We start from the raw sequence: 24,426 nt of genomic DNA on the forward strand, positions 1-24,426 counted from the left end.
GAGGTTTCCTCTTAATTTCCCACATTTTACAACATCCATACTTGAAGGCACACGTCACTGTCCCATTCAGACTGTCTAAAGACCCAGACATGTCTCTGGAGAAAGTCACGGCCACTCTTGAACATCCTTAATTGTTGTTCAGCAGGAAGCAGCACAACCTCCACATAATAGCCAAGCCCACAGACTGTAGTACTACTAGCCTTGCTGCCCTAGAAAACTTCAAATGCAGAAGTGAACTCAGGGGAAAAAAGTCATTAACACAATATAATCAAGGCGGCCTAATTCTGCATGTGGAGAAGCTGCAGAATAAATAAGTTTCACACAACTGCACACTTTCTTCTGTTTTCAAAAGGAAAGTTACATATGAAGCAACTGTAGCGTTCCCTCAGTACAAACACAAAAAACTCTCTGGAAAGGAGTGACCTTCTAAGCATCAGGTATGCTCCCTTACAGATCTGACCATCCGATGCAAGGGTATATAAAGGAGCTCAAATCTCAATTCCAACCCAGTTTCATTCCACGTAATCGGCAACTCCAACGGACTCCAAATAAGCGGGGCATGTGGCAGGAGCATAGCTACGGGGGGGAGTGGGGCAGCGGCCACTCACCCACCGAGCAGAAGTGGCGCCTTTTTAATTACATGGCACCTTTACAATTTTTACTCACACGGCTCTGGGTCTTGGGCGACAGGTCAGGGAGAGCGGAGATAAAAAAGGCACCCAACTCCCGGTACTTCAGCAGCATTTCGCCGTCGGGTCCTTCACTCGCTCCGGTCTTCGGCAGCGTTGCGGTGGCACGGGGTGGGAGGTGGGGAGGTGTCCTTCAGTGCCGAAGACCGGAGCGAGTGAAGGACCCAACGCTGAAGTCCCATAGCGCTGCCAGGTGAGTACCAGGGAGTGGCACCTTTTTTAATCTCCTCTCACTCCCCACCGTTTTTTCCACCTGGCTACTCCACTGGAATGTGGATCTATAGACAATCTCCCTAAAGATCTTGGGAGTAATTTCATTCTCCTGAGTGCTATCCGACAGCCCCGCTCATGGGAGATTACCCAGCAGTAACTGTCAAAGGAAGAGTCACAGAATTAAAGTTTCAGGACTGCTCTCCTGAATTTTCAGGATTTTTTTTTTTTAAAAGAATACTTATCATTGAGGTAAACATCTAGGAAAGCTGAGTACTAGCTCTATAACTGCTGCCCTCTAAAGAGAGCAATGATGTGTAAATATATTAATTGAGCTCCAGGTAGCAACTTTACACATTTCTAACAGGAACATTCTTCAGACATGCTGCAGAAGCTACTCTGAACCTGGTGAAATATTTTACAAAAGGCTTCAGCTGTTGTCATACCTGTACAGGCTTCATATAGCTGGATACAAAGCCTGATCCATTTATGAATCTGAGCAGAGATGCATATTCTCCCAATTTACGTGCAGATGCCACAGTGCTGAGAGGCATGCATATAGATTTAATCCTGTTTAGATAAAGGGCTCCTTTTAACACTGACTATGCAACCTGGCTTCTCCTATCACGTCATGAGGTCTAGGGAAAGAAAGTGAGGCTGATGGATTGATTTAAAAAGACATTTCAAGACCACCTTAGTTAAATATTTGAGAATGCAGGACCACTTTATCCTTTGAAACACCAGATAATGAGGATCAGTCACCAGAGCTTAGATCTCTCACATTCTCCCAGCTGATGTTATAGCCACTTAAAATGCAATCTGTATGGCTAGATGGTACAAAAAGCATTCTCGTAAAGATTCAACTGATATAGATTCAATTTACAAGAAGGTGGTGGCTCCTAAATGCTTAGGAGGATGAGATAGTCTTTTCTTTGTTAAAAAAGTCTCTGAACTATGATGTGCTAATTATGGGGCGCTAGTATCTGTGTATTGGCAAATGGTATGCAAATACAGCTCTCAGATTGACCCTATCAGCATTCAAGGATAATCGAGAGTGCTTGAGAGAGAATCCAAAATGTAAGGAACTGTGGGAGACAATGGCGCAGTTCTTACTGGAGATTCACTAACAAAGCTTTGTCCACAGCTGTTTCTTGTGGAAGCATTAAGACCCTCTAAAAAGACCTAATGACCTTCCAGGGGGAGATCAGTATCCAAACTCAGCGGTTTAGCACAATTAGGCAGCCAGGCTGAGAGATCCTGTGAAGAAACCTGACCTGGAAGTTATGAATGAAGATTCTGAAGAGTTCAGAGGGGAACAGAAGGTTTAGATAAAGGTCACATGGTCTAGGAATTAGTACTGGTAAACCCAGATGTGAGATTGTCCAAGTGAGCTCATCCATCCAACCTGTGCCCAATGCATTTTTCATAATCACAACTGATACTAAAATTGAAAGGTGTTCCCCTCAAGACAATCTGGTATTGCCTTTCACTACACATTGAGGGCCTGTTATCACAAAAGATTCAAGTTTTTCTGTTGTGCAGAAAATAGCGTTACATAGAAGCCATAAGATCTAAAAATCTGCGTTCGAAGTTCAGTGTTTTGCAGTTAAAATTTGCAAAGATTACGGATTTCAAAAATCTCTTCAAGCCTGACTCTCAGTAAATTGACCTCTGCGGAACTTCAGTATGGAACAGCTCCTAGTTTCTCAACCAGAGACACTGGAACAAATGAATTTTTGGAAGGCAAACAGCACTTTCCATAGAGATTGTGCTCCTCAGGGGAAGCAAGAATGGATTCCTCCCGCAGACCTACAAAGGTCACACAGTTCCTCTCAAGGGATACTGCATAGGGCATGCAGATCTGATTGAGCAATTGACACCAAGAGAAGTGACACACAAGGAACTAAGATGCTTTGTATTGAGGCATCACCTTCACAGATTTCTAAAGATCCCTAGCTTCCTTTTGGCATCAAACTCATCTGAAATACCATTCCATTGTATGGGGCTGTACTTCTTCTGTTCCTTTGGCAGGCTAGACTGCAGGCCCTTCAGATCTGCAGGTACCAGATTAGTCAGATTACTCAAATTTCTTCTAAGCACACCCAATAAACTCAGATGAGTCTGATCAAAAGTGGCAATCATCCTGAGAGATAAGAGCTTCACAGAGGTACCAAACATTTTCATACTGAAGAAAGAACATTGCTCAGATTGAAGAAAGAGCATTGCTCAAACCCCCACACATCTGAGTTCACCAGGAAATTCAACAAGAAGTGGGAAAAATAAACTGCTAACGAATGCAACAGGCTAGGCTGATCTACAAAGTGTCACAGAGGCAAACAGAATATTAAAGCTTTTAACAGTACTTACTATATTAAATTATAAAAAAAATCTAACAATAGTGGTGAGGTACAGAGAAGAAAAGTCTTCCACACTCACAGCAGAAACAGTCAGAAAGGAACTGTGATGAAGTAGGGCATATGGCTCCTTTGCAAATCTGAATGTTCAGTGAGGTATATAAAGGAGCCTGTGCACTGCCTTCACAGGTCATTGCTTTCTATGGGGTTCCATGCAACTAGGGCAATATGCATATCCTGAATACGGAGATCTACACTGGCCATACTTTAAGGAGAAGTAAAATTTATGAAAATAGTTAACAGAAGAATATGCAGCAAATTCACAATACAAAGCATTTAAGGTCAGTAAAATATGGTAAAAAAGCCCTCTCATACTTTGGTTGTACTGATTTAGGACTTAACCCACACTGTTTAAATATAATGGCTTCACTAGACACCACTTTAATTAAGGGCCTTTCAGAAAATTCAACACAAAAATACTATACTAAAGGAAAGCTACATGAATTAGTAATACCTTTGAGAATTCTTTATTCTTATTCATAATTTTGAATACCCACCAATAATCCACTGACTTCACAGCTGCTACCCACATCACTGGACACTGGCATTATTGTACTCTTGACGGGAGGTTTAGACTGAAAATGCAACTTGTTTGGATGCATCAGAAACTGGAGACTACAGATGCTGTAAGGCTAATTTAACATTATCTACATTTGGTTAAACTTAACCAAGTTTTTTTAAAAAGTCTTGTCTCCTATTTCTTATGTATTCAAAAATGGGAGCTGCATTCCTAGTCCTACTCAAAGGGAAGCTATTTTAGTGATCAGAATCTTACTGTATTACACTGAAGCTTTAACATAACATTTTAGGTGAAACGTAAACACACTACAATTCGGGGAAATTACGGTTCCCACAACAGCCATACTTTGTCTGCATGTACATATAAGGACATTTGACAGCACAGACAATAAATGTTATATATTACACTACAGGATCAGAACTAACTGTCAGAACTAACTTGTTTTGCTAGCCTCTGAGCACTTAAAATCTCAGCCATAGGATTACTACTATTTTTCTTATTAAAAAAAACAAGTTAAAAAAATAGGATTTTTTTAGGCCAATATGATTTGAAATAGCTAAGTTTAAAATATCTGAAAAGCCAGGTAAAGTATACACTAACACGTCACAATGTGTTGACACTGTACAACAATATTCCATGTATTTGTATTAACATATAGGCCCTGATCCTGAAAAATCAATGAACTACTTGTGTGATCACAGTTAAGCATGAGAGTGTTGGTACCACAGAAGCTGACTCTGTGGGTGACTCCAGGACTGGAGCACCCATGGAAAAAAGTTAGCAGGTAATACTTTTGATCGCCCCGCTGATCAATTCCTCCCCCTCCCTCCCAGCGCCTCCGGCCCACTGTGGATCAGCTGTTCCGCGGCATGCAGGAGACACTGGGAAGGAGGGAGAGGAGTGGGGACGGGGTGTGCTCAGGGCAGCGGATGGAAAGAGGCAGGGTGGAGGTGGGACCTTGGGGAAAGGGGTGGAGTGGGGCGAGACCCGGGGCTGAGCAGGGGTTGAGCACCCACAGGGAAAACTGAAGGCCGGCACCTGTGGTTGGCACCATACTGTGCATTCCTTAACAGTCTTAAAATAGATAAGGAAACCATGTTGGGACAAGAGTAGATGTTCTGCTCTACTCTTAACAATGATATACTTTTGATTACAGCAGGGCATCTCTGTTAGCTATTAGAAAATGACGTACTACAAATCTGCTGAGCAAGGAAGTATTTTGTGATTCAGGCTTTCATACAACTGCTTACTTTACCAGATTTGTATTTGTTCTGTAGCTGAAGTGTCTTGGTGGCGTTCTAAATAGGAAAAGTATGATGGATATTAACAGGCTGGATTGATTAAGTCAGTGATTTAAAAATGAGCTATTTTAATCATGATTTAAATCAGAAAACAGGGAACACTGATTTAAATAATCAGTTTTAATTGTGTTTTGCATTTGTATGTTATTTTCCTAAAGCAAGGTTAGTAACCATTAAAACACTAAGTAAATCTTATCTTCTCACACCAACTTAATATAGCTCTTACACTACATCCGGTGCTTTCTTCACTAACTAGCAGGCTACACTATATCTAAAACATATATTGATCCAGTTACATCGCTTAATAAATAAAAATTAGAATACATGTAAGTTAAGAAAATGGTGAATGATGGATTTCTTATTTACTAGATTTTTTACTTGTGATTTGTGTTCAGTTCTATTCAAATTCAACTAAAATGCACAAAAATGGCATTTTATTTTTTTAATTAAATAAAACTACTTTAAATGTTCTGGATATATAAGAAAAAAGTTTTGTATTTAAAATTAACTCATTTATTAAACAAATTAAGCATAATCTATAGTGAATTGAACTGACTGCTCCCAGATTCTTAACCAGTGATTTCTACCTATTCAGTAGTTTGACTTCAAAACTTAGTCAACAGTACATGTTTAGTGCCAATTGTTTATATTTCATTTAAATCATTTTAATATATTATAATAAGCAGAGACTTTAACATAGGTTTCCAATTGCGAAGGAAATTTTAAACAGATTATTAAAAATAAGTCTGTATTTACTTTAAATCAAAAGATCATATTTAAAATTAAAAAATAGGGATTTTAATGTTATTTGCTTTTATCCACCCTGGATTTTCATGCCCTGAGAGCCAAAGTACAGTGACCATGATTAAGAATTAACTTTTTCGGCTGAAAGCTCTACATAGCAGCAAGGACTGTCTTTATATAGTATTATGCCCTGCTAAACATATTGTCGATGCTCATCAGGATCACACATTTCAAAATATATTTACTTACTATATTGTAGAACCATTAAGTTAATTATATTGTTTAATTGTTTCTAAAATCAAACACATAAATATTAAACATACCTGGTAGTCTGTTCATATTTACACCTTGAGCAGAAAGCCCAATTCCCATGTAACTGTAAAAATCAAAATAAAAACAAACTTATCTTTCTTTTACAATACAAGAACAAAAATAGATGAAAGACATTTCCAAGAAACACTATTCTGATTAATCTAGTTCCAGATAAATTGCTGAGAGATCATTTCAGACACTGGCAGTGCAAACTGGCATAGTGGCAGTGCAATCAAAACAGGAAAGACATTCCCAATGTATTTGTTGATCTGGTGTATCATGGATGAGGTACTTGTCCGTGAGGCAGGAATAATTTTGGAACAAGTTCCCTCTCCTTCAAACATCTCAGTTTTTATATAAAAGTTCTAATGGAGGCCATCAAGTTGACAATAGGGCCTTGCTTCACTAGGCCAGTAACTGTTGCTATGAAGAGGGGGAAATCAAAGCAGCTTTGCTAAAGAGAAGGCAATTCCAGAGAAAGATGAACCCCTGGAGAGTCCACCAACCCCTTGAGAAAATGCAGAGAAATTACTTTACCAAATACATACATTTATAGACATACAGATTTAGAAACATTAATGTATATTTTTAAAAGACATTTATTAAAGTCAGTCTAATAACCCTAATCATGGTCTTTGAATGTTGTTTGCCAGAAGCTGGTAACTGGTAACAGGGGATGGATCACTTTAGGATTACGTATTCTGTTCATTCCCTCTGGGGCACCTGGCATTGGCCACTGTTGGAAGCCTGGGCTACATGGGTCATTGATCTGACCCAGTATGGCCATTCTTATGTTATTAGCAAGCAAATTGTTCAATTTATTGTGGTTTTGAGAATAGTTCAAATTAGTTCACATAATATAAATCAAAGAGACAAGGTAAGCAAGGTAATATCTTTTATTACATCAACCTCTGTTGGTGAAAGAGAGAAGCTTCTGAGCTACACAGGTCTGGGAAGGTACTCAGAGTTGGTCCATTAAAAGCTATTACCTCATCCACCTTGGGTCTCTAATATCCTGGGACCAACACGACTACAACACTGCATACATAAATCAATCAAGGCATAGTAGCTAATGAACAAAAAAAAAAATATTCCGTAGGCCAATTTGAAAATAGTCTATACTAATAAGCTTGTTCTTAACATTTTTCTCTTTGTATACATCTGATTTTCAGATAAATTTTCTATTATGAGTACAAGTTAACTAGATATTTTAATTATAACTACTAACTGGCCATGGGCTAAATGGCCTGAAAGTGACCAGTACATCATAGATGTAACATGCTCTCTTGTGGGAATTCAGGGTTCCCGTCACGTCTCCCGATCACCACAAACAATTAGCTGCTTCCCTGCTGCCTCATGTATCGCTACATGCAAAAACATTCCCTCCAGTGATGTCTGATGTATCCCATGCACACCCCTAGAGTGCTGACAATCTATGATGGAACCTCAGCACTTCAAAGATGAATGCCATAGTTTCTGATACAAAGAAGCTGAAGCATCAGTCAGTAAACAAAGGGGTTAGGAGTTGGACTTTTAATTACATTACTGAGACACTGATCAAGACGGAGTCAACATAACTATTCCAAATAACGTAAATGGAAAAACCTAGTTTTCCATTAAATATGTAAAGGCATCAGATTTACAAGGCCAGTCTATAATCCCCAATATATGAAGGACTCCAATGTGAAAATTTTAAATCTGTCCAAAATACAACGGACAAGAGGGTTTTGTAAGCAAGTGTAAAGGATACCATTTAATCAGTATAAATTTAGATAGATTTTTTTTTGAAGTCCAACTACAAGAAAGTGTCCAAAATTTAAAATTAACCAAAATTACACTAAAAAACAATTTTTCAGCCTGGTAGTCAAATTTTTATATCAGTATTTTATAAAGGAACAGTACTAAGATGATGTCAAACTGCAGGATCAAAGACTGAGATCAAGTACACTGAAACTTGAGACTGCATGCAACATGTTGGTCAGAACTTCCATTTAATCTGAAGGAGCAGATGACGTTCCTGCCTCTGAAGATAAAAAATTTTCTGCCCCCTTCTCCCCACCTCATATCACTTTTAAAAGGTGGCTCTATGGATATTAGTCTCAAAAAGGGATGTGTCATTTAATATAGCTGTAGACAGTGGTTTCATCCGGTGAAGAAAGTGATACACTAACTACCCCGCCCCACTAACCGTACTGTTACTGTAGGATACCATGTGAGTCCCTTAATACTGCTAAGAAAGCTAAAGGGTTTCAGCATAGCGTCTTTACAGAAACTAAAGTAAAACTAGACAGTATTTCAATTAATTTATATTATTGCAGAAATCTGGAAAAGGAAAGGATGAGCTAGAAATCAGTCAGAAGTATGTGAAATCAAATATTGACAAAAGACAGTTAACCTCAACAGGGATCAATTCATCTGTGAAACAGAGAAGAAGAAGAAAAAAAAAAAAGTCTGCACACTTTGGTTCTCACTTTTAGTTACTGAAAATCACAACTTCTACACGGATTTCTTATTTGCGTACTAAAATACTGCATGTAAATTAGTTGAAATAATAAAGCTTTTGTATTTTTACTTGTTATCCAGCACCTAGAGCTATGGATTAAGTGTTTTATTAACTGAAAGATTTAAAAAAGTATAAATATTTGCCCAGAGTAATTAATTGCTTGTACAAAGAAACACTCAGATGAATTGTACAGTTACTTCCCACACCCCTAAGGTTCACATATCAAGAATTTCTATAGTTTTGGAATTGGAGTAAAATTAAGGGCAAATCTATGGATTTAAGAAGGGCCCAGAACAAAAGGATGACAAAGCAAACAGGCAACGGCAGGCCAGGACCAAGGTGCAGAATGGGACTCTAGGCTGTTGTCCCAGGCAATTACTGCAGCACTTACAAGAAGCACTGGCATAAAGTGGGGCTCAGTTTAGGAGGCAGTCACAAAGAAACCAAGGGACAGTTACCCCTCCTCCACTCAGGGCATGTCATGGCATAAAACAGTCCATGTAAAGATGGTGAGAACAAGAGGAAGGAGCATGACTCACTTCAAAATGCAGTCAATCTGTAGACCAATTTGACTAAAGAACGTGGGGAGGGTGAGAATGAGAACATAGCTACAACTCAAAGATATGTATATATTTTAAAGAATGCAGTTCCCTCCTTGCCTCTTCCCTGACCCAAAATCTAGCCCCAATTTTGGTACTGATATGAGTGGACTGAGGAAGAGGGTGGGTTAATGGAGAGTGTCTGGGCCTTAAACCAAATATCTGGAAGGCAATCATGAAGTCATACAGTGCTAGCAAGACTCGGTATGAACTAATATTTTAAAATACAGTGTAATCTTAACCATACATCATATACAATCATTTTAATCAGCCCATGAGAAAACAGAATAAAAGCTTAAGGTTGGCGATAGAACTAGAGGTGAAATGCTGATAAGGACTATTCCTAATAGTATTTAAAGGCTTTTATATTTCCCTCTTTTTAATTTAAACACTTTTTCTTGAGGTTTCCAACTAGTCACGTAGCACAAGAACAAACTGTCTACTTGCACTTCACCCAATATATAAATTTCTCAGAATGTTAAGGAATTACAAAAAGGTTAAGGTTCAACTATTTGAATTCTCTTCTTGTAAAATTTAATCTGCCAAATGGGTAGCCATAAACAGGCCAGTGCGTTTTTTCCACTAGATTTAGGTTTGGTCTACACTTTCAAGTTGACCCACCACAAATTTGATTGTTTCACACTGAAGTTATTGTTTATATATAACAAAATATATTGTTGCGAATCTGGCCTTTGAATATGCATTAACAACTTTACTTTGGAAGCGTGTTTGCTGAGGGTGAAATCCTCCCTCATCGCAGTAGAGTAGGTGTGGGTGCATCTCCATCTCCATTCTGTGGCAAATGCTACACAATTTTACTGCCAAGTCATCCTGCTGGTATCCCATGCTGCTCTGTTGACTAACTGGGTCGCCTGCCTCTTTACCTGTGTGCCTTCTACTGCTCCAGAATTACCCTGGCTGGCTGTCACCTTGCAGTTTAATCACTGGCATGCAGCCAGTCTTTCCTTTGCAATTCCACCTTGTGTGGGTTTCAGATACCTGTGTTATTCTCCTGATCATCGATTAGGCAGTCATACCTCATGCATCAGTGTGGTCTTGTTGTGACAAAGATTTCCACTTCATTGCCCTTTGGAGAGAGGTGTGTGTAATCATCTGAAGTAGAACCACCACAACACACAAGTATACCAGTAGTTATCCAAACAAATGGAGAGAAAGCACAACAGGGATTCAACCCAGTGCTGCACTAAGGAAAAGGAGATCCAGCTGGGCTAAGAGTATAAAGAGATCTTAGAGGTTCTGTGGCTACAGTGACTCTCATATATCTGGGAGAGATGCCATCACTGAGCTACTGTATTGTGTGGACACCAAAGAAAACCCTGCTGACAGTGGAGAGGATGCGGAGCATGCAGATAGCTATACTGAACCTCATATCCTGTTGCTATGGCAGATACAGAAGTGGACTCAGTCCCAGAGACTCAGGAGCTGAATGAATCACAGCCAGATGTTCCTGCTGCATCACAAGGAGAGAAAAACTGTGGAGGGGAACACTAAGTATTGTATATTTTTATATAAATTTATGGGAAAGAGGTTTTGAGCAACTTACTTCTGAGTACAATAAGGATGCCATAATATTTGTCTACAATCACATTGCCACCTGAACTTTTACACCCCCATCCCTCTTGGTGAAAATGGAGGCCATGGCAAAGAATATATAAACTCAGCCATTCTCCCCCCCCCCCCCCTTTGCTAACTCAGCCACCACTATCTTGCTGCCTCCTTTCCCACACACCTTACCATGGTGTGTTTGTTGTTTCCTCCCCTACCTAAGTATGCCCCCCACCAAAGACAGCAGCACCATGGGAGTTAGTAAGTTTTAAAAGAAAAGCACTTTTTATCATAGCAGGAAATACAGAAAAGAAAAAAGCAATGGATTCACTTTTATTAATGCCCAGTTTTATTATTGCCCTCTCCACTTTTAGCTAATGTGAGTCATTATGAGCTAACTCAGACAAGGCTTGGTACAAAAACATGACAAAAATTAAACGTAAAGCACTATAAGAATTTAACCCACCACGTACAGAAAAGAAAGCAAAAAAAAGTTTCTGGATCTTAGTTTCATCACTGCCATCAGCCTTGAGGCAATGCAAGTTATTATGAGGTAAACTGACCAAATCATGCTACATCAACATCTCAAAAAGAAAGATTTTAAGGTACTTTAGAATTCTGCAGTAGTTCCAGTGTGGGTGAATTTCATATTTATTTTGCAGTACACTTTATGCTGATCCTTGGGTGTTACAAAAGAAAGTTTAAGACAAAGGTAATACTCCAATTTAGCACTGAGATTACATGGCAATAGAGCAATCTCAGATAGCTTGTGGATCTCTTCCACTGCTAGACCTGCTCTGGGGTCACTATTCTGGCACATAGTAGCATGGCATATTTTTCCAGTTTGTCCATTGCCTTTCTGAAAAATTTCCTCCTCTGATTCTTGTGGACACACTTGAGTGTAACATCCTCCATAGCAGGGGTTCTCAACCTTTTTCTTTCTGAGGCCTCCCACAACATGTTATAAAAATTCCATGGCCCATCTGTACTATAACAACTGTTTTTCTGCATGGAAAAGCCAGGGCCAGCATTAGGGGGTAGCAAGCAGGGCAACTGCTCATGGCCACCAGGGCACAGTGAAAGTAAGTTGCTCAGGCTTCAGCCCCAGGTGGCGGGGCTTGGGGCAGCAGGGCTTCGGCTTTCTGCCCTGGACCCCTGTGAGTCAATGCTGGCCCTGCTTGGTGGACTCCCTGAAATCTGCTCGTGGCCCCCCAGGGGACCTCGGACTCCAGGTTGAAAGCTGCTGCTCCATAGTAAGCACAACCTACAGAAGTGTAAAGTCAATTAACTAGGCTGAATGATGCTTCCCCCCCACCCCCACTCTGCCAGCAGCATGCCAGTCTGCACCTTTTATTTATTATCCTCCTAGTTGTGGAGCAAGTAACTCCCTGCTGCTGCCTTCATACCACAGGGCCAATGATCCTACTCAAAATGGGAATAATTTGAAAGTGTCTTACCATGTCCAAGCAAAACACAAAAAAGCCCAAGGGATTGCAATTCCAACATCGGGGCGGGGGGGGGGAGAGTCAACATTTTAATCACTGTTGGCATAAATACTACAGATGGAACAACAACTAGTTTTTTCCCCCCATAACTACTGAGACTTTGAAATGACCAAGGACAGGATGCTAACAAAGTAAATGCCTGTCCTATATAGCAGAAATAGGTGCTCAAGAGAGGGCATTCAAAGAGCTCTTGAACACATCCAAAGAGAGGGACAGAAAGATGTGTGGAGGGAAGAGCTCCTGAAGCATGACAAAAAGAAGAGGGAGGAGGACAGAAAAATGGCTAAAAAACTTAGACACAGGTGCTGAATATGCTGGAAAGATCATCCTCCTGCAGACTAAGGCACCTGTGTTCAAGGACTCAGCCACATTCTGTGCCTTATGTCACAACCTGTGCGTCCCCAGCAGCCCTTTATCTCTGAAAATATCTGAATTGTGGAACAGATCATTCAGTACAACCTCACCCAGAAACCGGTCTTTCAAGGCATTCTGTGCCACAAAACAACAAAGAAAATGCTGGCTTTGGGAGATACCTTTAACTCCATCACAAACTAGGGAGATGCCATTCTACCACCATGCCACTCCCCAAGATACAGAGAACAATGTAAGGCCCTACATACACATATGTATGACCTTTACAGCAAAAAGGTATGCTCACTTTTGTTTTAAAAACTTTGTTTTCATTTACAATGTTCCAAATAAGGTGTACACTTTTTTAAATGCCAAGTTTATAAGGTACTGTTATTTATTAAACATTCATATTTGTACAGTGTATATGAAATTAGCAACATGTTCTGTTTGAAAATACTCATACATTTCATACCATGGCAACAGCATATTTCCTACAAAGGTAGGTTCCTATTTCCTACTAGAACAGCCATATATTCCATGTTACGGGCGGTTTATTTCATAGTAAGCTCACCACAGGTTTCCTACTAACGTAACCCATATTCTCTCCTAAAACACTCAAATATTTCATACCAAGGCAGCCAAATAAGTAAGATAGAAGCTATGCTCCTTGGAGATAACATTGTTCACAATTGTCCCTAAACTCAAAGTAAGAACACAACTCATCCCTAACACCATTTTCTGACTTTGCTGACAAGTGTGAGACAGGATCCAGTGGCTGGAGGTTGAAGTTAGATAGATTCAACCCTGAAATGAGATTCAGTTCCTTGGTGGGATTGTGGTTGACCACTGGTGCAGTTTACCAGGGGTGGCAGCAGACTCACCATCGCTTCAAGTCTTTAGGACAAGACTGGATTGTTTCCTAAAAAACTTTAATCCAGCTTCTGGGGGGGAATTCTACAGCCTGGAGAGGGAGGGTAGGGAGTGGGCTGTCTGGCCTTGGTGATCCCCTCTAGCCTTGGAATCTATGACTATAAGATCTCCACCCCTACTCCCAATCATCCACTTCCTTCACAGGCCCAGGGGAGAACTGGATTGCCTGCATTGCCCTCAAGATGTTCTTAACATGTGCAGCTCTGCATAAAGAGAATGATAAACCAAATCTTATGCTTCAGGACTTCAACCAGTTGCCTGAATAGCTCAGGGAGGTTTCTCCCCCCTCCCACTGTGCACAATTGACTAGATGGATCCCTGGGAAGAAGGAAGAGTTTGGTTTTGCCTTCCAATTAAGCTTCAGGGACCACAGCTGGAGACAGAACACAAGACAAGGTGGACCAGTGTTCTAGGATGGTACAGCGAATCCTCTTTCCAGATGCCTGGCTTGTGTTTTGCTCACATGCTCAGGGTCGCAGTAATTCACCAGAGCTGGGGCGAGCAAGGAATTTTTCCACCAGGTCAGATTGGCTGGGATCTTGGGGGTTTTTCACCTTTCTGTGCAATGAGGTGTGGTTCACCAGCTGGGACCATATGGGCATCTCTCATCTAATCAATTCCCTGCTATTGCAGGGGCCCCAATGGCACCTTAGTCTCTCCTGTTCTCTGCCTGTGGCACACAGTAAAGTCTCCTAAGAATGTAGACACTTTGGTCTAATGTTTTTGGGTTTCATACAGAGATACCTGAGTGATGTCTAGTGGTTTGTGATATATGAGGTCAGACTACATAAGTGGTAACAAGAAACTATTCTACAAATACATTAGAAGCACGAGGAAGACCCAGGACAGGGTAAGCCCATTACTCAATGAGGGGGGAAGACAATAACAGAAAACATGGAAATGGCAGAAGTGCTAAATGACTTCTTTGTTTCAGTTTTCACCAAAAAGGTTAATAGCAACTGTGTGTGTAACGTAGGCAACGCCAGTGAAAATGATGTAGGACCTGAGGTTAAAATACGGAAAGAGTTACTCACCTTGTGCAGTAATGATAGTTCTTCGAGATGTGTCCCCACTATGGGTGCTCCACCGTAGGCATGTCTGCGTTCCTGCACTTCTGATCAGAGATCTTTGGTAGCAGAGTCTGGCCCACACATGCACTCTCCCCCCACTTCGTGCTCTGCCTCGAGGCTAACTAGCACTGCGTGAGCAAACCACCCTCAGTTCCTTCTCTGATGCAGAGTCCCTATTGAGAACTCCAAAATAGAAGGGAAAAGGAAGGGTTGTGGAGCACCCATAGGGACACACATCTCAAAGAACCATTGTTACTGCACAAGGTGAGTAACTCTCTTCTTCGAGTAGTGAAGCAGAATCCCCCATGGGAAGTTGGGACTTTGGAGTCGAGTCTGTTATGGATGATAATGCTGCAGAGCCAAAGATAGCATCGGAAGCAGAGACTCCACTAATGTTCTGCGAAGGTATACACAGATGCCCAGGTCACTGCCCTGCAGATTTCCAAGATAGGAACATTCTTGAAGAAGGCGACAAAGGAGGAAACTGATCTTGTGGAGTGTGTACAGATTGCAGACGGAGGTACCACACTGAGAACATGATAGCAATGTCTAATATAGTTCAAGACCCATTTGGAGAGTGTCTGGGCCAATATCGCTGTGCCTTTAGACCTTTCCACAATGGAAAGGGAAAACTCAGAAGATTTCCTAAAGGACTTCATCCTATCCAGGTAAAAGGCCAGGGCTCTCCTAATGTCTAGCATGTGCAGTATAGCCTCCTTGTTATCATGATGAGGCTTAGGGTAAAACGTCAGGAGGTGGATCAGATGGTTTATATGAAAAGACGAGGTCACCGTGGGGATGAACTCTGGGTATGACCCAAGGGTAACCTTGTCTTTAAAGAATACTGTTAGCGGGGTGGGCGGGAAAATATGCCATTAGTGACACTATTTTCCCTATTCTCCTTGCTGAGGTGATGGCTACCAGAAAACCTATCTTCATTGACAGTATGTGAGCAAGCAAGTGGCCACAGGTACAAAAGGAAGTCTAGTGAGGCTCTTTAAAACTAGATTTAGGTCCCACATTGGAGTTGGATGTCTGGGTTGGGGAAAGAGGTTCACTGTGCCCTTGAGGAATCTTTGTGGTTGGGTGTGATAAAACTGAGTAACCCTCTACTTGTAGATGGAAAGTCAGCATGGCTGCCAGGTGTACTTTGAGCGAACTGAAGAAAGCCCTGACCCCTTGAGATCCAGCATGTAGTCTAACACCACGAGGAGAGTAGAAGATGTTGGGGTAATTTGTCTGGAATTACACCAAACCTGAAACCTAGTCCACTTTTTCAGGTAAGTATGATGGGTAGCCAATTTTCTACTGTATAGTAGTATTTCCTGTATCTCCTTGGAGCAGGAACCATGTTGGAACCATGAAGGACCCAAGCCTTGAGACGGAACATCCATAGATTGGGATGGAGAATGTGTCTTTTGTTCTGCGAGAGGAGGTAAGGTGTGGGTTGAGGAGGGATCTGTGGACATGTCGCAAACTGTGACAGGTACGGGTACCACATCTGCCTCAGCCCAGGTGGGAGCAATTAGCATGACATTTGTTTTTTCCCTTTTTATGTTTAACGGGCCTTTCAACAGCAAATGGGGGAAGGCATATAGAAGGCCCTTGTTGCATGGAAGAATGAGCATGTCCCCTAATGAGTGCTGTTCGAGGCAAGCCCTGGAGCAATAGCGTGAGCATGTCCTGTTCAGGTAAGTAGCAAATAAGTCTGTTGTTGATGTCCCCTACTGACAGAATACGCTGTGGAGTACTGCTGGGTTCACTTCCCACTCATGGTCGTGTGAGAACTTGCAACTGAGACTGTCTATTATATTCTGCATCCCTGGTAGGTAGACTGCTGATATTAGAACACTGTAGTGAATGCACCAGTTCTATAGCTTTAGTGCTACTGTGCATAAGGATAATGATCTGGAGCCTCTGACACTTTACGTAATACATGCACACTGTGTCATCTGTCATGATCTTCATGTGCATATTCTGACCAGTGGAAGAAAGAGCAAAAGCATTCCCGACTACTCTGAGTTCAAGGAGGTTGATGTGGAGAGTCCTCTCCATGGACTACCACTTGCCTTGAGTATGAGGTTGAGATGTGCTCCCCAACCTATGAGGGATGCATCCATAATGAGAAGCAATGTCAGGGGTGTGGAGTGTGCAAACCGGACCCCTGTGCAAACATTCCCTGGGTTGGTAGAAAGACCCAGCAAGTGTTTGATCCTGGAGGGCATCAAGAGAGGTTTGTCTAACCTGTTTTTGTTTGGTCTGTGAGCCAAATTGAACCGTGTCTGAATACGCCTCATGTATAGTCTGGCATAAGATATTACAAAAGTGTGCCAATGCCTGGCTGATGTCTATGGACTGGCCTGAACTTATGAGCATGGACAGACTGTGGAATCTGTTGTGGAAGGAACGCTCTTGCTTGCAAGGAATAGAGATCGACCCCTATAAACGCCAAATGCTGTACCGGAGTTAAGGCTGACTTTTGGACATTGGAAATATTTACGAAGCTAGGGTTACAAATCACAGTTCTGTGGGTGGCCATCTTCGAAGGAGTGGGCCCCTGAGGGGACAGTCCTTGTATGGGTAGATCATGACCCCGCAAGTGCATAGGTGAGCCACTACTATGGAGAGAACTTTTTAGAATACTCTGGAAGTCAATGACAGGCCGAAGGGGAGTATTCTGTATTAGTAATGGTCCTGACCTAGGGTAAACCGGAGGAATCATCTGTGGGATGGCAGAACAGATGTGGAAATAGGCATCCTGGAGGTCAAGAGCGGAGAACCAATTTCCCTGTTCTAGAGATGGAATAATCACTGCTAGTGTAACCATCTTGAATGTCTGAGCCTTCACAACTTTGTTCAGTGCTCTGAGATCCAGTACAAGTCTCCAAACTCCATTTCTTGGGGGGGGGGGGGGGTCAAGAAATATTGGAAATAAAAACCTTTGCCTCAGAGATGTACAGGAACAGGTTCTATGGCTCCTAGGCATAGATCAACTCCTACCTCCTATTTCCTATCTTAACAGTCTCTTGTGAGAAGGGTGCCTGAGGAAGGGCAGAGAGGGGGGTTAAATGAATTGAATACCCATTGGAGAGAACATCTGACAGATGGGGTTTGGAAATTGTGTGTTCCCAATTTTGACATAACAGATCAAGGTGGCATCCAAAGGGATGAGAGAGGTCGGAAAATTGCAGCTGGTGTTATCGGTAGTGATCTCTCGGGGCCGTGACCAACGAGTCAAAACTGGTGTTTTGAGGTGGAAGGTTGTGACATGGAAGACCTGATAGTCTGCACCTTTGAAATTTGGACTTATTCCGCTGTAGTCATAGTAGCGCTGTGGTGGGTACTGAGTCAGATGTGACTTATGAGAAGACTGAGGACTAAATTTCCTTTTCTGTCCAGGTATATAGATCTCAGTAACCATAGTGTGGCCCTGGAATCTTTCAGAGTGTAGAGTGAGGCACTGGTTTTATCTGCAGTTTCAAGCCTTTATAGGGGAGGTCCTCAACCATTATCTGAACCTCCCTCAGCAGCCCCAAAAGATGCAGCTATGACACCCATTGCATCACAACCACTGTTGAAATCGAGCAGGCCACAGTACCCATGGTATCTAGTGCGGTCTAGAGTGCTATTCTCTCCACTAACTGTCCCTCATGAATGATGGCATGAAATCGGTCTGAGAGACTCTGGCAGGTGTTCAATAAAGGTGTTAAATTTGGCATAGTTCATAGGATTTTATTTGGCCCTTAGAGCCTGGTAGTTTGCAATTTGGAATTGAAAAGTTGCAGAAGAGCAGGTCGGCCTTCCTCACAAACAAGTCAAGTCTTTTCCAGTCCCTATCATTAGGGGTGGATTTCGAGTGATGCTGACGGCTACTGGAGTTTCACCACATCCACCACGATGGAATCAGGTGAAAAGTGAGAGAAGAGAAATTCCATATCCTTGAGGGGCACATAATACATTTTGCCGGCCTTTTCACATGTCTGTGTGACCAGTGCTGGTGTTTACCATATAAGCTTGGCCAGATCAAAAAGCGGCCTCGTTGATGGGGAGGGCAATCCTTGAGGAGGATGTATGTAATATGTCCAGGAACTTATGGTGGGTGTCCTTCACCTCCTCTAGAGGGATTTTCAGTGTATCCACCACTCTCTTTGTAAGGTCTTGAAAACCTCTGCCATGGATGCAGGAGTGGGCATCACTGCCTCATCTGGAAACAAGGAAAAGAAATTAGATTGTGATGTGGCCTCCTCTTCTAGTCCAATCTCCTGTTGCTCAGGAGGCTCTAGATATGGAGGCAGAGGGAGGGGACCTCACGGATTCCCAGGGGGTGACACTAGATGCCCAGGAGGTCTGGTGCCTATAGGCCACCCATGGATCCAGTAAGGCCACTGGGGTGGTGGAAAGGGCATGGGTGGCAGAGCCCATTGCTGGTCATATCCTGGTGGTTGAGGTCCAGAACAGAAGGTGTATCTGGGAAGGCCCAGATTGATGGTGGGAAGGAGCATAACAAGAGTGGCGAGAGAGAGCATCCTCCTGGTTGTATTGAGAGTCTTCACTGGATATTGGTGGAGCAGACAAGGAGACTGGAGGTGAACAGCTCGGTACCATGGTGACTCCAGTGGTCAAATTGTGCCCGGTACTGGGGCTCCAGCACTAAGTAAAGGGTACTCTCAGATACCACCAGATCCTTAGAAAACCAAAATTCCTATGGTACCGTGGCAATCAGTACTATCAGGCCTTTCCATTGCTGACTTGTCAGTACCAAGCAATCTGGCGACATTGGCCAAGATGAGCAGTCCGAACAAGGTTGTTTAGCTGTCATCAGTACAGAGGTCTTCCACACTGGTGCTCTCTTCACGGAGGCAGTGGTACAGCCCATACTCCTATCTCCAACTGGTGGTACCACTGCCTCAGCACCTGTGCCTATAGGGTCCTTGGCTTAGTAGCAGTGTCTCCACTGAATGACCCATGCGATTTGTTGGTTCCATGCTTAGGAGCCATCGGTACTGAAATGACCAAACGTGCCGGAGATCTCCTCAGGGCTCATTGTGAGGGCTCGTAGCTCTCTTTTTTGGAATCTGAAGGTTTCTTCCTTGGTTCACCCCCTTTGGAGGTAGAAGACTGCAGTAATGTCTCTTCAATGAGGTGAGCCTCGGGAACTGGCTTGGTTGCAGAGGTCCCTCCACCAGGAGCAGTTTCAGCTTTAGTTCCCGTTTTTCCCAGAATCAGGCATTTAGCTACTGGCAAAAAGTACACTTCTGTGGAATGTGGGCCTCTCTGAGGCAATGGACACAGTGGGAATGTCCATCTGTTATTGGTATGGCCTCTCTGCAGGAGAGGCTCCCCTGGGCTTAAGAGGTATCAGGCATACCCCTTGCTGGGGACAATCTCTGGTGGGGGGGGGAGAGAAGGGATAAATATATTTTAACAGGGAAGGGACAAAATGTAACTGAAACCCTATCACACTAAGAACATCTAAGATAAAGGGATTCTAAGAGGTAAAGTATCTCTATCCAGGGGCAACTGAGAAGGAAATGAGGGTTTTAGACCACACAGCACTAGTTAGCCTCAAGGCAGAGCATGAGTGGGAGAGAACGCATGTGCAAGCCAAAACAGACACTGCTACCGAAGACCTCTGATCAGAAGTGCAGGGATGCAGACACACCTACAGCGGAGCACCCATAGAAACACTATCTGAAGAACATGTTAAAAATTACTTAGTCCAGTTAGATGTCTTCAAGTCCCCAGAGCCTGATGAAATCCATCCTAGAATATGCCAGGAGCTGACTTAGGAGATATCTGAGCCATTAGCAAGTATCTTGGGAGAGACTCCAGAGGACTAGAAGAGGGCAAATATAGTGCCAAATCGATAAAAAGGAGAATAAGGACAATCCAGGGAATTACAGACCAGTCAGCTTAACTTCAATACCCAAAAAGATAATGGAACAAATAATCAAGCAATCATTTTGCAAATACTTAGAAGATAATAAGGCGATAAGTACCAGTCAACACGGATTTGTCAAGTACAAAACATGTCAAACCAACCAAAGAGCTTTCTTTAACAGGGTGACAAAAGCCTTAAGGATAGGAGGAAAGCAGTAGATGTGGTATATTTTGACTTTAGTAATACTTTTGGTACTGTCTCACGTGACCTTCTCAAACTAGGGAAATACAGCCTAGCCCTAGATGGAGCTACTATAAGGTGGGTGGGTAACTGGTTGGAAAACCATTCCCTGAGAGTAGTTATCAGTGGTTCACAGTCAAGCTGAAAGGTCATATTGAGTGGGATCCCGCAGGGATCAGTCCTGAGTCCCATTCTGTTCAATATCTTCATCAATTATTTAGATAATGGCATAGGGAGTACAGTTATAAAGTTCACGAAAAATAAGCTGGGAGGTATTGCAAGTGCTTTGGAGGATAGGATTAAAATTCAAAATGACCTGGACAAACTGGAGAAATGGTCTGAAGTAAACAGGATGAAATTCAATAAGGACTAATGCAAAGTACTCCACTTAGGAAGGAACAATCAATTGCATATAGACAAAATGGGAAATGACTGCCTAGGAAGGAGTACTGCAGAAAGGGATCTCCGGCTTACAGTGGATCACAAGCAAAATAGGAGTCAACAGTGTAACACCGTTTCCAAAAAAAACAAACCCAAACATCATTCTGGGATTTATTAGCAGAAGTGTTGTAAGCAAGACTCTTCCACTCTACTCAGGCCTCACCTCAAGTATTGTGTCCACTTTTGGGTGTCACATTTCAGGAAAGATGCGAACAAACTGGAGAAAGTCCAGAGGAGAGCAACAAAAATTATTAAAAGTCTAGAAAATATGATCTCTGAGGAAAGATTGAAACAACTACGTTTGTTTAGTCTGGAGAAGAGAAGACTGAGGAGGGACGAGAAGACTGAGGAGGGACATGACTGTTTTCAAGTAATATAAGGCTGTTACAAGGAGGAAGATGAAAAAATTGTTCTCCTTAATCCAGAAGTGGGAAAACTATGGCCCGCAGGACCGTCCTGCTTGTCCCCCAAGCTCCCGGCCTGGGAGGTTAGCCCCCGGCCCCTCCCCCGCTGTTCCATCTACCCCCCCCAGCCACACCACTGCGCAGGCAACGCTCTGGGCAGCGAGGCTGCCCGCTTATGCAGGGCAGCGCAGCAGCGTGTCTGGCTTCGGCCGGGCGGCACAGCAGCCAGACATGCTGCTCTGAGCAGCATGGTAAGGGGGCCGGGGCGTTGGATAAGGGGCAGTTGGTCCTGGGGGACAGGCAGGGGGTTGTTGGATGGGGGGGCAGTCAGAGAACAGGGAGCAGTTGGATAAAGCAGAGGTTCGGGGGGGGGGCGCCGTTAGGGGCAGGGGTCCCAGGAGGGGGCAGTCAGGGGACAAGGAGCGGGGATTGCATGGGTCAGGGGTTTTGAAGAGCGCAGACAGGGGGCAGGTGCCAGGCTGTTTGGGGGGCACAACCTTCCCTACCCAGCCCTCCGTACAGTTTTGTACCCCGATGTGGCCCTCAGGCCAAAAAGTTTGCCCACCCCTGCCTTAATCTGTAAGGATAGGACAAGCAGCAATGGGTTTCAATGGCAGCAAGGGCACTTTAGGTTGGACATTAGGAAAATCTTCCTGCCAGGGTAGTTAAGCACTGGAATAAAATTTCCTAGGGAGGTTGTGGATGACCTCGAGGTACCTTCCAGTCCTACAATTTCTATGATTATACAGTGGGTCTGGAGACTACGGCTCAAATCTCAGTGAGGGTCACTAAAGAAAAAAATGGATTAGTGATCTCATCTTAGCTCCATTTATCATCACCTCTAGACCACCACAATTTGGCATAGTCCAGTAACTGTTCTAGAGACCAAGATCAGACTGCGTGTATTGAGAGCTGTGTGCAGAAGCTAGCAAAGTGCTTGACTGTACAATGCCTGACTCAGACAAGTACTACTGGCCACTCATGTTCCCGAGCACTAACTTTACATTTTTGAGTAGTCACATAAAAAAAAAAAAAAAACACACCACCTGACTTCAGTTTTCCAATACAAAATTACAGTAAATAAGGCATGCATTCAACACCTTAGAGAAAGGTTTAATATATATATAACCATCTCATTGATACAATAACCAAGAAACATTTCCCCAAGTGCATCACGGAACATTTTGTCAGTAAGTACTGTGATACCCAATGTTTACCAAAGCACAAATGTGGTTTTTTTATACTGATGAGGGTTGCCTATAACAGTAAGTGACAGTGTATTGGAGTCAATATTTGAAACAAGGCATCACTCCCACTATTTTTAAATGCATGAATAGACTTTTCTGGAAGCAGTGTTTTTAGCTTGACAGTCAAGGGACATAAGGGAACACCGGTTTTTGTTTTAGGTTCCTCACCATGCCCTACCCACCCTTCTTACTGGAGCCATTGTGGCCTTGCTCACAGATAACGAGTCCCAACAGTTGCTTCCCAGGCACCATAGTCAAATCTTAGAAGTCTCCAGCTCTCCAAAAAAGGCTGCTGGATCAGCAGAGGCTTGTACACTTTTACAGACTGATATTTAAACATTCCTCCTGACACTGAGCCTGCATTTCTCCAAATCAACACCACTGACATTTCCAACTGGTGTTAAAAGGAGTTCTTGTTGACATTTAGTTATTACTTATTCTGACTTTTCATGCCACCTGATCCTTGTTGCCACACTTTTCCCTATTTCCTCTTCTCCATGCCTACATCCTTTGTTCCTCTACTCCCCTTCATTCCTCCTCTCTCATCTTTCACCATTCCCACCTCCCTTCCCAATGTTTCACAGGCCTGGTCTACACTGGGGGTGGGGATCGATCTAAGATACGCAACTTCAGCTACAAGAATAGCGTAGCTGAAGTCGACGTATCTTAGATCAACTTAGAATCACTTACTTCACGTCCTCGCGGCGCGGGATCGACAGCCACTACTCCCCCGTCGACTCCGCTTCCGCAACTTGCAGTGGTGGAGTTCCAGAGTCGACAGCAGAGCGATCGGGGATCAATTTATCGCGTCTACACTAGACGAGATAAATCAATCCCCAACAGATTGATCACTACCTGCCGATCCGGCGGGTAGTGTAGACGTGGCCACAGAGTGCCACCAAAACAAAAGGGCGGGGGCGGAGTTAAGAGAAGATAAAAACCAAACAGACTCTAGAAATAGGCAGAGGCTTAAGGAGTAAAACTATCCAGAAAGAGGCACAGGATAACAAAGCAAATACTAGAAACAAGGCAGTGGTTGGTTGATTTTTTTTTAAACTAACACATTTTAAAGAAATTGGAAACAATCAACTTGTGCAATTGTTTATTTGTACTGTGGTGGCACCTATGAGCTCCCCAACTATCATGGACTACAATCTCACTGTGTGAGGCATGTAGAAAACAGAACAAGATGGTCCCTGTTCCAAACAGCTTATAATCTTAATACTATTACCTTTCCCTATTCCTTCCCCTGTTTGTTAGAGTCACTTGTTGCCTTCTGTCTTAAGCTATATTGTTTGGCTCTTTGGAGTAGGTTTTCTTCCATCTACCTAGCTACTGCCTCTCGGGGCAGGGGTGGGGTAGGGATGATTTACTATACTGATGAGGAAAAGCCCTTCCATCGCTGTAGCTAGTGTCTACAGCACAGTGCAGTAGCTGAAGTGACCCAGTTGTGCCAGTATTGCTCTTGAAGGGCAGACACAGCCTGAGACAGGCACTTG

The 24,426-nt window shown here is 42.9% G+C and overlaps 1 protein-coding gene across 3 annotated transcripts in view; it reads right to left on the reverse strand.

The window, feature by feature from the left end:
- The window catches only part of RANBP9 (RAN binding protein 9), a 71,593-nt gene that overhangs the window by 36,215 nt on the left and 10,952 nt on the right, over nucleotides 1-24,426 (reverse strand). For all 3 annotated transcript variants that reach the window (XM_073331931.2, XM_073331932.2, XM_073331930.2), the window contains exon 3: nucleotides 6,202-6,254. In XM_073331931.2, coding sequence (XP_073188032.1) covers nucleotides 6,202-6,254 — 53 coding nt within the window. The remainder of the gene's footprint in view (nucleotides 1-6,201; nucleotides 6,255-24,426) is intronic.

This window comes from Lepidochelys kempii, chromosome 2 (assembly GCF_965140285.1).
Source record: "Lepidochelys kempii isolate rLepKem1 chromosome 2, rLepKem1.hap1, whole genome shotgun sequence".
Taxonomy (NCBI): domain Eukaryota; kingdom Metazoa; phylum Chordata; order Testudines; family Cheloniidae; genus Lepidochelys; species Lepidochelys kempii.